Source organism: Limanda limanda, chromosome 3, assembly GCF_963576545.1.
Source record: "Limanda limanda chromosome 3, fLimLim1.1, whole genome shotgun sequence".
Lineage (NCBI taxonomy): Eukaryota > Metazoa > Chordata > Actinopteri > Pleuronectiformes > Pleuronectidae > Limanda > Limanda limanda.
In genome coordinates, this window is record NC_083638.1 from 20,974,594 (window position 1) to 20,987,186 (window position 12,593).

General features: G+C 43.6%; 1 protein-coding gene across 1 annotated transcript in view; it reads right to left on the reverse strand.

Moving 5' to 3' along the window:
* The window catches only part of LOC132998139 (C-type lectin domain family 18 member A-like), a 71,978-nt gene that overhangs the window by 22,657 nt on the left and 36,728 nt on the right, over nt 1–12,593 (reverse strand). Inside the window, exon 12 of the mRNA XM_061067639.1 lies at nt 11,666–11,741. Within this exon, the coding sequence (XP_060923622.1) occupies nt 11,666–11,741 (76 nt within the window). The remainder of the gene's footprint in view (nt 1–11,665; nt 11,742–12,593) is intronic.

Consider the following 12,593-nt stretch of genomic DNA (forward strand, 5'->3'; position numbering starts at 1 on the left):
ATGGGTGAATGGCAAACTGTACTGTAAGTGCTTTGAGAGATCATCAAGCCTAGAAAACCACTTTATAAATACAGACAATTGACCATTTATCTCTGAATGCAGCTTTAGAAACACACTTGATACAGTGCTCACAACACAAAGGGATCTACAAAGATTGAGTAGCAGGTACTTGACTTTTCATTAGAGTACACACAATCACCGGCAGCTGTGTCTGGGCCTGGAGAGGCAGGCTGCTCCCCTAAGCTGACTGACGCTCTAAATGCAAGACGCTATATTGATCGTCTTTCCTCCGGCCTCTCACACAGCCCTGCTGAGGACACATTAAATGTGTTATAAGTCATTAAGAGCTCGAGGCCTCAAATCTTACCTGTCTAACTTAAAATATATTGACACATTGTGCTCGCACAAACTTTTTATTTTTTAAAGGTAGCCTCTGGGTGTGGGTGCTGATGCCGGAGCAGAGGGTGTGAGAGCTTGTGTGAGCCAGTTTGTTTATGTGACTGTGTCCATACACAGTATCTGTACGGTGCAGAACACTGGGGAGCATGTGTTGTGTGGGGGTTGTGTTGGGTACACGCAGAGACATAGTGTGTGTGTGTGTGTGTGTGCTTGCATGCAATTGCCTGTGTGTGTGTATACAGGGAGCAGGCTCGTCCTCTTGCTGCCCCGGGGGCTCAGAGCCCATTTCCTGTTGTGCAGTGTGATAAGTTTCCCTGTCAGATCCTCCCAGCACCACTATATTTCTGATAAGCTCCACTGCTAGTTTTCCCGACCTCTGGCACAGAGATCAATTTGAGATTGATTCAGAATGCCCTGCTGGGCCGAGCTGGAAGATCAATTTGAGATGGATTGTTCCCGCCAGGGGGCCAATGACACGCAGTGCAGTGCTCACTTGCTTTGCCTCCTTTGCTTTCCTCACCCCTCACTGTTACTCCTTTCTCCCTCTGCATTTGTTCTCCGCTATCTACTCCTCTCTCTTTCAATTGTTTCACACTTGTCCTCTGTGATGTTGTTTACTCCGTGTCTCGCCCTGCACATTTGCATCAATCCTCATCCATGCCTCCATTTCTCCCTCTCCCAGCTGCTTCCCTTACTTTTCTCCTCCCAGCAAAGAGTAGTCAGTGTAGGGATAGAGATGACTTCATTAGCAGAGGGACCAACTCCTGCAGAGTGATAAGTCTGCAGGACAGGGGAGATAGCTCATGTGACTTGCTATTGCACACAGCCACAGAATATATGGATATAAACTACCATGCACACATGCACACACACAGGGACACATAGAAACACATCTTTTTTATTTTCTCAGTTATGTGATCGGGGTCACTGTTGCCATCAATGCTCTGAGCTACTGGTGTCACCACCACCTGCTCATGACCTTATCTCCACAGAACATGATTTCCACCACCTCCTCCCTCTCCTCATACCTCCCGTCTCTCCATCCACACGTCTCCTATCTTCAGTTGTTCTCTGCCGTCTCGGAGGCTTTGGCCCCTGACACCAGCAGGTGCACTCTCCTCCCTGCTCTGACCTTTTCTCCAGCAGTATGTCCACCTCTGACTGCACTGACCTTTACCTATAGTACCGCCGCTTCATGTCCGCTCCCACTGGAACGGACCGTGGACAGCAAATCATCTGTGCATCCATGCAGAGAGAAATCCGACAAATGACAAGAGGAAAATGAAAACAGCGAAAACTAAAGCAGCAGTTACACCCTGAAACTGCTGCTGGAGTGAAAGGGGAAGGTACATCAGGCTTTGGTGAATAGTTAGTGGGCTGTTATTGGCCATGGCACAAGCAAAAACTGCCACCCAATTGATATGCTTGCCATTCAGGGTCCCTGGCTCCCCCACAAAGGGATAGTGTGTGAGGACGCTGTCGAGGCTGCCAGCTTTAAACGAAACCGTGCGCACAAAGTGTCATGTGAACTAATTTAAAGGCAAATGTTTTTACTGTAGCTGTTCTACACTGCCACACTTTAAGACAGGGTGAAAAACCCTGTCATCATGGAGAGTCGACTATTCACAGCAACTGCATAGCTACAATTACTGCTCCTCGTTTCTATGCCACCAACAATCATTACAGTTTAGTTTCCATGCATATTTTTATAGATTCATATGAGGTCACTGTGACCTTTGACCATTGAAATCGAATAAGTTCATATTTTGTTCCAAGTGACAACTGGTCAAAATCTGAAGAAATTCCGTAAAGTCCGACTTCAGATATCATGTTCAATTGGCCAAATTCATGTTTTTGAGGTCACAGGGACCTTGAGCTTCGACCACCAAATTCTGATCAGGTCATCGTTGAGTCCATAAGAAAGTTTGTATATATATATATATATATATAATGATATTCCCTGTGGGTGTTCCTGATGAATCACATTCACAAGAACATGAGAATACTGCGACATTTGACCACCAAAATCTAATGAGATTGTTGTCTCAAATTTGAAGAAATTCCCTCAAGGTATTGTTGAGATATTGAAGAGATCAGACTGACCACCTGAAAACAGAACCCTGTCGCCGGCACACAGGAGTAAAAATCACTCTTTACAGCAAAGATAATTAAATAAGAGTATGTGCAACCATCGTCGTTATTTCTTGGCTCATAATCAAAACTATTTTGGTCCATAAGCTACTTGATACATTTATTTGAACAGGATCACATACTCCATGTCTGTACAATCTTATGTTTGGAAAGGACTCACAATAACACCTCCATTTATTTCATGTCACACTCAAATCCCGCTGTGTTGGGAATGAGAAAGTTTCATTCTTGTTTCACAGTTTGTCATAAGAGCTGATTGGTCACGTTGTGTCTGACACGGCCAGAACAACCCTGCTGCACCCAAAGCAAACACTGATACATTATTCACACAGGCCCAGAACTCTCTCCACACTTCATTTAACTTCATTTTACAAATGTGCTGACATAAGCAGAATGCTCTTGCTATTTGTGAAAAACTAAATGGCAAGAAATTCATCACTGTGAGCTGCAGTGTACTCTCAAGTGCTTTTCAATGTGCAACAATGAACAAGGAAAACCGCGGTCCCGCTGCAGTGGGTGATTTTTCTCCTTTATGTCTTTTTCTTGTTTTATTATTGACTTTTTCAATATGTATAAGAACAATCAAATATCAAGTACGTACTACAATGACTGAAAGTGGTGGCCTGCAGGATGGTTTTTGTACCATTCACAGAATCACACAGCACCTGTCATAAGCTCACATCACACTCGTGCATGAATCATGAGGAACCACTTCACATCATCACCTGACAGCCACACTGGAAAGAGGGTAACAAGCACTATGTCGTCTCTGTATTTTATGGTTATTACCTTGGTCAAGGACGTTCTGTTTTTGTCTGTGTTTGTTTGTGTGTTTGTTTGTGTGCAGGATCATGCAGGAACCCAAGGCCCAAGGACAAACCGGTCTATTTTGGTGCGGATACAGGATTTTTTTCCATCTTCATCATCATTGCAAGCTTTTTCAACATGTTCATGGATTTCTCAGAGAACCTTCTTAGTAAGAAGTTCTTACTGATAAAAACCTGGCATGTTTATTGGACTAATATTTAAGAATGTGTGTAATTTGGTGCAGAATAAAAACAAGTTAAATGTAGATTCATATGGGTACTGGTTTGTTAGTTAGTTGTTCAGTAGGATTACATAAAAACTGCAGAACAGATTTCCACAAAACTTGGTGAAAGGATGGAACATGGGCCAAGAAAGAATCCATTAAATTTTGGCGCGGATCTGTACAAAGGGTCGGCTGCCAGAATATTTTGTTAACTTTGTTTAACATTTCTAGATAAAGTGGTTTTCTTTTACATTTTGACCAATTTGCCGGCGAATAAATCATTGATCCTGAAAAAAATATTTAGGGAACTAATATTTATGAGTGTGGAATTTGGTGCAGATCCAAATAAAATCCGGATCTAGTGAATGTGCTTCAATAAGGGGAATGTCGAGCTTCGCTGAGGAAGGCGCTCTACTGAGAGCCATTCTAGTTTTATGGGTTTTTCCAAGCAAGAAAATGTTGTACTTGTTGTCACATTACTGTATCCCTGTATCATACTGTATTAAATGATTAAATGCATCTGCCAGTATGTGGCCCTGTTTAACATACACCTCATATGTTTAAATAATGGTTATAGTTTGTAAAAAAAATGCAATGATGTGTGTGTAGATTTAGCTGTGGGTGGGTATCATAGCAGCTGGCAGGCAGACAGCTGTGTTGAGACAATCAGAGTGATATTAGAGAAATATGTCCAGAAATATATGTTGTTGTCTTTGGTGCAGATTGCCTCTGTTTGCCCTCTCACTGCCTCAGGTGTTCCCAGATGTCAGCTGGCCATTCCTCAGGTGACACACACATATACCCTCTCAGAGCAATGGACCACTGGACAATTTAGATGAAGTAACAATGTGACTGAAAAAATACAGCATACTTCTTCTATTCACAACACTGGAACATTGTCTGTAAAAGGGGACCATTCTGGTTTATCAATTTATTTTGATAGTTTTGAGCTAGATGAGATAAATGCCTGCTGTGGACGAGATGAAAATGGGGCAGATTTCGGGTCCGTCTTGATAACTGCGGAGGCGTTGCTGAACAAACCGCTGAAGATGCCGGCAGTCCGCCTCAATGTTTATTTTTATTCTGAAGTCACGTTTGATCACGCAAGTTACTGTGAGTTTTCAAGGAATAGCCGCCCAGAAATCTTTTGTTCAGACGTCAACTGTGTGGTCCTGTTTCTGGACTGGAGTTTCTCACATGTGTGTTCTCACCATTTAAAGATAAGCAATGTCTTTATGTCAGGTCTGTAAAATCAGTTAAGATTGGATAATCCTCCAGCAGCAGGCACAAGGCACATGACAAAATCACCAAGACAAAGCAGGATGGAGTAAGAAATGCGCAGTCATGAAGGTTCCCGATATAAAAACATGTAAACAACTACGACTAGAAAGTAGAAACAGGAAGTTAGTCTGTAAACTGTGACGGGTCTCTGTGTTAAGGACCATCACAGTTGGGACAGTTTGTTCACTCTTCCAAATACATTTGAATTAATTCTCTAACCCAGTATGATCATCTACTATTCTTCTCCTCTCATCACACATCTTTGTGGTGATGCTGACACATTCCTAGATCTCAGCAATTCCCTTAATGAGTGCAAAGTTATTTAAAGCAATGAAAATAACAGCCAAAACCATGATAATAAGACCCACACTGTAATAAACTGGAGTTATCTTTAATTAATCGCCCTAGCATGAACGCATGTGACCCATTTCCTGTCACCCTCTTATCATCCTTGTGTTGTGCAATAGGAGTAGACTTGACGTTGGCTAATTATTAATAATCATGAAATAGGATTATTAAAATAATAAAAATTATCTATCAAAAATAATTAAATTATTAATTGAAGATGATCAGTAATCAAATAACAATAAAACCACTAATGAGAAAATAGGAATTATCAATTAGAAAGTACAAGCTGTCAATTAACAATGATAAGGTTATCAACCAAGAATAATGAAAATAATTAGTCTAAAACAATAAAATTATCAATTTAAGAATAATACTATCTATATTAATAATTGAGAAAGGGGGGCACCACCCTGGTTACCAGGGACCAACGATGTCAAGCTATAATTATCAGTCTCATAATGATAAATGTCAAATTAATAATGTCAATATTTTAATATTAACGATTACTTAATAAACAGTGAAGGCTTCTAAGTTCGAGCACAGGCGATCATAATCCAGCTGCAATCACATACATATGCACAAATAATCACAGACTACAGATACTTTAATTACAAAAGTATTTATTAAAAAGGGGAAATAAAGTTATAATGTTATTCAATGATTTATCATTTTAACAAGCTCCAATATTTCAAAGGTAAACACAGCAGCAGCACTTATCACAATTCAGAAAATACATGGACAACCTGCGGTCTACCTATGTATGTCTGTCTCTATGTGTGTGTGTGTCTGTGTCAAAGTGTCTCTCTGTGTGTGTGTGTCTATGTGTGTGTGTATGAAATAAAGTTAGTGTTATTTAATGATTCATCATCTTAACAAACTCCCATATTTCAAAGATAACAACAGCAGCTTATCACAATTTAGAACACACATGTAACCTCTGGTCCATCTATGTGTCTCTGTGTGTGTGTGTGTCTGTCTGTGTCTATCAATGTGTGTGTGTGTGTGTGTGTGTGTGTGTGTGTGTGTGTGTGTGTGTGTGTGTGTGTGCGAGAGAGAGAAAAAGAAGGGGGGTGGCGATGACGCGTAGTGACATCACATCTAAGATGGAGGCCGATCATGATTCGTGGAATCAAGGCCTAAAAACTCTCAAAATGGCGGATTGACTACAAAACAAGATGGCGGAGCCGTTATGAATTTAGAGCCAGGATGGGAGGAGAGAGAGAGCGGAGGCGTGGCAATAATAGACTCAAAATGGTGGGTTAACTTGCGTTATTCCAGATGGAGTCTATGTTAATGACACCATGTGGCCGGAGCGCACACTGGTGGTCGTCACATGAATTACACAAAGGAAATTTTAGACAAAGAGAATTCTTATCTCTGCTTGGCTTTGGGGGCCGAATGGTTTCCAGATGTGTTCAGCCTCTCTAAGCATAGATTTAACTATGTGACATGACCTGTATTATAAATACAGGTCAGAAGTGTGTATAGGTCGGTTTAGAAGGAGAGAGAGAGAGAGAGAGAGAGAGAGAGAGAAAACATGAGAAAACATGTAAGGAGAGTTCAAAGAAGCTCTTAAAAATACGTCTGAGATGAGTTAACAGTGATTCACCCCTCAGCCCTCAAGCGAGCGTTGTGGGCCGAGGTTCTGATCGGTGAAATCACTGCAGACTCACACAGACGTTAACAGTGCGGGCGGAGGCGCTTCTCGCGGCCCTATTTACTGCAACACAAAACATTGCGATCCAACCGGAAACCGGAAGTAGCGGCTCGGAGTAGTGGCCGGCTAAAACAATGGAACACGGAAGTTCCATCAACAAAATACACTCAAGTATTAAATCAACACGCTACATATTAAAACTAACATCTGCCCAGACAACATAAGCCTCTTACTGTGACCGTGATTTTGTGGGTTGCATGCGACTTGGCGCGAATCCCCGGAGGTTCAGTGAATCGCTTGAAGTTTCTCAGACGGGCTCTCGTGAGCACCGCAGCTGGGCCGGAGCCGATCCGTTGTGCTCCGTGGCGAGATGAGGTTTCGTCTTCTTCTGCAGCAGCGGAGATCGTGCTGCCTCACAGGGACGTTCGGCTGCTTGTAGCCGTTGTAGATCGTGTGGAAAAAAGAAAAAGTAAAGTCTATGGAAGGGTGGGAGTCCGTCCAGCGGGGCACTTCCTGTTTCGATGTCTAATCGCCTCCTTAGTTACTGAGTCGTGTGGTTAGACCTCTTGAGGTCAGAAGACAACTTGAGCAGCGTGAAAAAAAGACAAAAAGAGTCTCTTAAAAATACCGAGTTAACTAGTAGAACCCCGGAGGGGTTCTGTTGTCGCTTGGGCATCTGAGTGAAGAGAGAGAGATTTCTGTGAGCTCAGCCCTTTTAAGTCATGTCTCAGGTGACTCCCCCCTGGGAGGAGGGGTCAGGGGTCAGTGTGGCCCTCCAGCCAATTGAGTTGTCAGGATTTGGCCCCCAGGGGCGGGCTTACCGTGGGGGACCCAGGACGTGATCTTTTGCCACATGGAGATAAGGGCCCATTCTGGATTTTTAAATGTAAGGGGTTACCCGAGCCTGGCCTAAGGTTTTACGACCCTTTGTTCTAAGTCGGATCACTGGGCCTTGCCCAACACTTGTAATATCTCTCATCATTAGATTAGCCTTCAAGTTGTGTCCCACTGTGTCTCACGTAGGACAAATCACCCACTGCTCCTGACACCTCGCACCATGATGCCTCCACCTCTGCTGCTCCCATCCGCCTCGCTGAGCCCATTTGACAGATGGTTCTACTGCAATGTTTCCGTCCTAACTCAAACTCGCCTCTGACCGGCCCCACTGACAATTAAAGCCAATGAGAGAATGTTAAAAGAAGCAAGTGCATGGAGAAATCAGACAAAAATAACAGAGACCAGATGCTCACTTCACATTCTGAGTGTTCAGGCCAGTACCCTCTCCGCCCTCTCTCTGCCTTGCTCCTGCTCCTCTCAGCCGAGATGCAAAGTGGAGAAGTTATTAAAATGAGAGCTGTAATAACCCAGACACAGGCTGAGCATTTAAACTGAGGAAAGCTACATCTGCGAGTAGCTCAGATCTAATGTCTGAACATGGCCGATATTTGTATACAGACACAGGGTTGCCCCCGTTATCCTTGCTGGCAGATTGGAATGACTTCCATCCATTGTGGACAGCCTATCCCGGACTTTTACCAATCCGAATTTCACATCTTACCCCTTACATTACCCTCGACTCCACAATTCAAGTTCTGTCTCATAAGAACCAAGCGTTGGTCCTCATGAGATCTACTGGTCCTGACAAGGTCCAAAAGAGGGAGCAAAAAACAAGTATACAAAGACATTCTAGTCCCTCTATCTTAGTGAGTGCACTCACTGGCAAAATGCATGTCCTTGCCCCTTTCCACTTATCTTAACCCTCACCTCTAAAACCTCTAAAAACCCTTAAACAGATAATTGAAAGGCCAAAATGTCCCCACTGTCCCAAATTGTCCTCACGTCGTGGTTGTGAGCCCAAAATGGTCCTCACAAAGATATCTGTATACACACACAGGACACTTCCTCTAGCACCTGAGCCTGACTATACAGGCCACACACCACAGTGAACTTTTGTAGTAGTGCACTGGAGCGCGTAAAGGCCGCGGCTGCAGCAGCATCTGGGCTGTGAAACGCACGCCGCTCCCCCCACCCAAACCATCCTGCCACAGCTGGGGCTCGCCAAGCTAGAGGGGAAGTGTGACAGTCAGGAAGCGTGAACGATAAATGATGACAAAACCCTCATGTTGTCTGGGGTCGATGTTAAGCAAATAGCCAGGGGAACACACATGAGAGAGAGAGCCAGTGGGACGAGCAGCTGGGGGAGGAAGCATGCCTGCCATCGTGAGACAAGACATTACTGGGAATACATGAACATACATTCAACATAAAAAGCTATTATTGGGATTAACTGCAGATAGAAGTTGAAATTGTTGTGTTTTTTAAGCTTGATAATCTTTTTTTTTAAAGCAAGAATAACAGTTCAATTGCTGGCAACGTGAATGGTGGTGCATCAGTAGATTACACTACTTTCTTCGACATGGGTTAGAAAGTTTTTCAGAAAGTAATCTAGGCCACAGGCGGTGTTTAGCTTGCCAGCTCGGTGAGAACAGTGGGAGGAGGGAGGAGATGGGGCACAGCGCTGGCAGCAGCACACAACAGGATTATTGGAGTCTGGACAGAGAGATTTTTGGTGGCTGTCGCTCCACAATTTACATTTGTGACATGCGCTAAATTGTAGTTTCTGTCTCTAGGAAATGATCATGATTGTTTGTGTCAGAGAAAGAGCTGTCTCTTAAGCTGCAAAACGCTTCGCTGTGTCCAACAGCTAGGTAGTCGTTTGGTGCTGAGCGGACATTATTTAATTAATTTTAATGCCTTTTTGCTGCAAACAGCTGCCTGTTGCCGAAAATAGCTCCATAAGAGTTGATTAGACTGAACCAAGAGAGCCTGCGTGTCACATCTGAGAAAAATCACAGGCCCAAGCTATGCCAGGGCCGATACCTCAGGTGGGCTCCATTTGTGGTTAGTCATTAAATGTGCCAGTGTGTGTGTGTGTGTGTGTGTTCATGGTTTATGACAAAAGCTCATTAATGCATGCTTGCACGCGGTTGAATAACTACATGGCTGAATGGGTAAATAATGTTTGGGGGCTTAAGGTTAGGCAGACATGGTCAGAGGGAGCACAAGCGGAAAGCTACATTAACTGTTCTGAAGGACACACTGGGACATAATATGAATAATATCATACACTGGAATATGTATACAACTATATACAACTGTATATCTATATACAACTGCATGATTTGATGAACCTAACTCAGGGACAGGAAATTGAACTGTCAGGAAAAAAAAAGAAGCATCAGTATTTATCGTGATGCTGGAAAACATATGTGGAGTCCCAGTTACGCAGAAGCGCATAATAATAATAATCACATTGCTGATTATGCTCGTGACAATCTGTTCATATTTATTTCCTGCTCTTGCTCATATTACTAACCCCACTCTGCATGTTGGTGTCCTCAGGCAGATGTCCTGCAAACTATTCCAAAATTATTTATTATGTTTACCCAGGCTGCTTTAATGTGAGCCTCTCTCCTCTCATTGTCAGCAAAAAGCATTGTGCCCGTATGGATGCAACCATTCACAGCCATTTTCATTATCATTTTTTTGGCATCTATTCTCTACGTTTTCACAATCCCACTTTATATTCATCCTTTTGCATACTTTTATTGAATTAGCGATGCTTCCAAAGAGCATTTTGTTTTTGCTTCTGCGTCGTGTACAGTATGGCGGACAATATATCGACATGCAGTCGAAAATGTACTAAGGAAAATGTACTAAGAGCGGAGAAATGAGAATCAAACCTCCCATAGAGTATTTTCTGTGCTTTATGTTCATTAGCGGAGCTCAAGCCTACAGAGCTGCAGCTGGGGCACAGGATGCAGTACAGTTCAAGGAGAGAGTTGGGGGTGTGTGAGAGTAAAGGCCGGCGCATGCTTCTGCGTCGTCAGGGGCCCGCAGGCACGCAGCTGTAACGCAGGACTCGTTGTCATTCATGGTTCTCCAACCGCTGCGCGTGTTGCCATGCAATTCCCCGCCAGAACACTAGGCGCAGTAATGTTTTTTGTCGAAGTCAGCTCTTCTTCGTGTGTTGCACGAAGAAGAGCGATTTATTTACATCGCCACGGCGGCTCCGCAGAGCCTTTTTCTGGCGGAAAAATCCGCCGGTTAGTGACGGGTTATACTAGTGGACATAGTGTCGGATCTCTTCTGCCAAGTTCTCTTCTATCTGGTCCATATTCGTTCTTCTAAATCTTCCGTGGTTTCCGGGCATGAACCGGAAATGCGACTCCGGAAATTATGTAGTCAGTAGACCAATCACAGCCCTCGCGGCCGGGTGACGCTTGCGGGGCTTTGCCGTCTAGTTAGAAAAATTGGCCGACGCACGTAAGGACGTAGGAAGGGCCGTGAGGGGCCCGGAAGGGCGCTTGCGTCGCCGTTCCCGTGAAAACGCAGAAGCATGCGCCGGCCTTAATAAAGGCACGGATGAATTCAAACAAGTCCACACCCTGTTACACTGTCTCTCTCACCAGCAATCTGAGCACGTGGTTAACGTTAGCCAGGCTCTATGGCGCCTTATCGAACCGCCTGCAATACAGAGTAATCAACCCCAATCATACGTGTGTGCTGCATTAACAGATGGATTAAAACATTGAGGGATGGAAACAGCACCTCTGGCTAAAATCGATACCAGCTTACATTCACAGCTCGTATGAGGCTAATAAGGAATAATGCTGCACTGATTACAACACTAAGGTGCAGCTATTGAGTTATAGATAAAGGGGCTCCAGCAAATAACAGAGTGCATGATTATCTCTGAGTGTGCAGGGGTGGGGACTGTGTCTGTGTTTCCTACTCACCCGTAAGTGGTGTTGCTGGCTCTCTTGCTCCCCGCCCTGGAGCGGCCGGACTTCAGATCTCCACTCATGCTCGTGTCTGCGTAGAAAAGCGACCAATTAACTTTGTGGTGATACAGGAAAGAGCATCGCTGCAGGGCTACAAAGCCCAGGCTCACAGAAGCTGGTTCAGATGATGAACTAAGCTGTGCACTGTCTGCTCGCGTTCAGGCTCCACTCACTTCCTCTCTTTACTTCAACAAAATTAACCTAATCTGGCGTAGCTGTAGTCATCATTTGACATGATAATGACTGGAGGGCTGGCTGACACTGACAGTGGCTGTTTTTCTTGTCCATCCTCGATCACTCTCCATTGATTGCTTCTGCCACTCAGGACCAGCTGTTTACGTTTTTTTGTCTCCAGTTTGCACGCCTACAAAACCTGCTGCAGCTTTAGAGACAAAGCCAAACCTTATTTCTCTGTATTTTGTATTTATTTTCTTTGTATAGCTTTTTTCAGGCTGTGTCCGAAATCAGTCAATAATCATTATATAGTGTACTATACAGTATAGTGAGTTCGCCATTTTGTGGTATCTGAAGTTTTTTATTGCCTATATAGTGTAGTCATTGTTGCCCACAATGCATCGTGAAAGGTAGAATACAACCCATGGTCACTAACCGAGCAATATCTACCATCATGCATTGCGCTTGAGACGAGAGGAGCAAACAGCCTGACCTGTCGTTTAATGTTAATTTGAGCAGAGCACCACATCACAGCACAAACTGCAGGGTACAAATGTATTTTTACATTTAAATATGGTCATTCCTTTTTCTTTTTTTTTTTACATAAAGTTATTTATACTAAGTGTAAAATAAATATTTTAAATTTTCTGTGGGATTCTCCACTGGCTGACGCTCTGGTTATTGTTTGTCAGTGTACAAAAGCATTTTT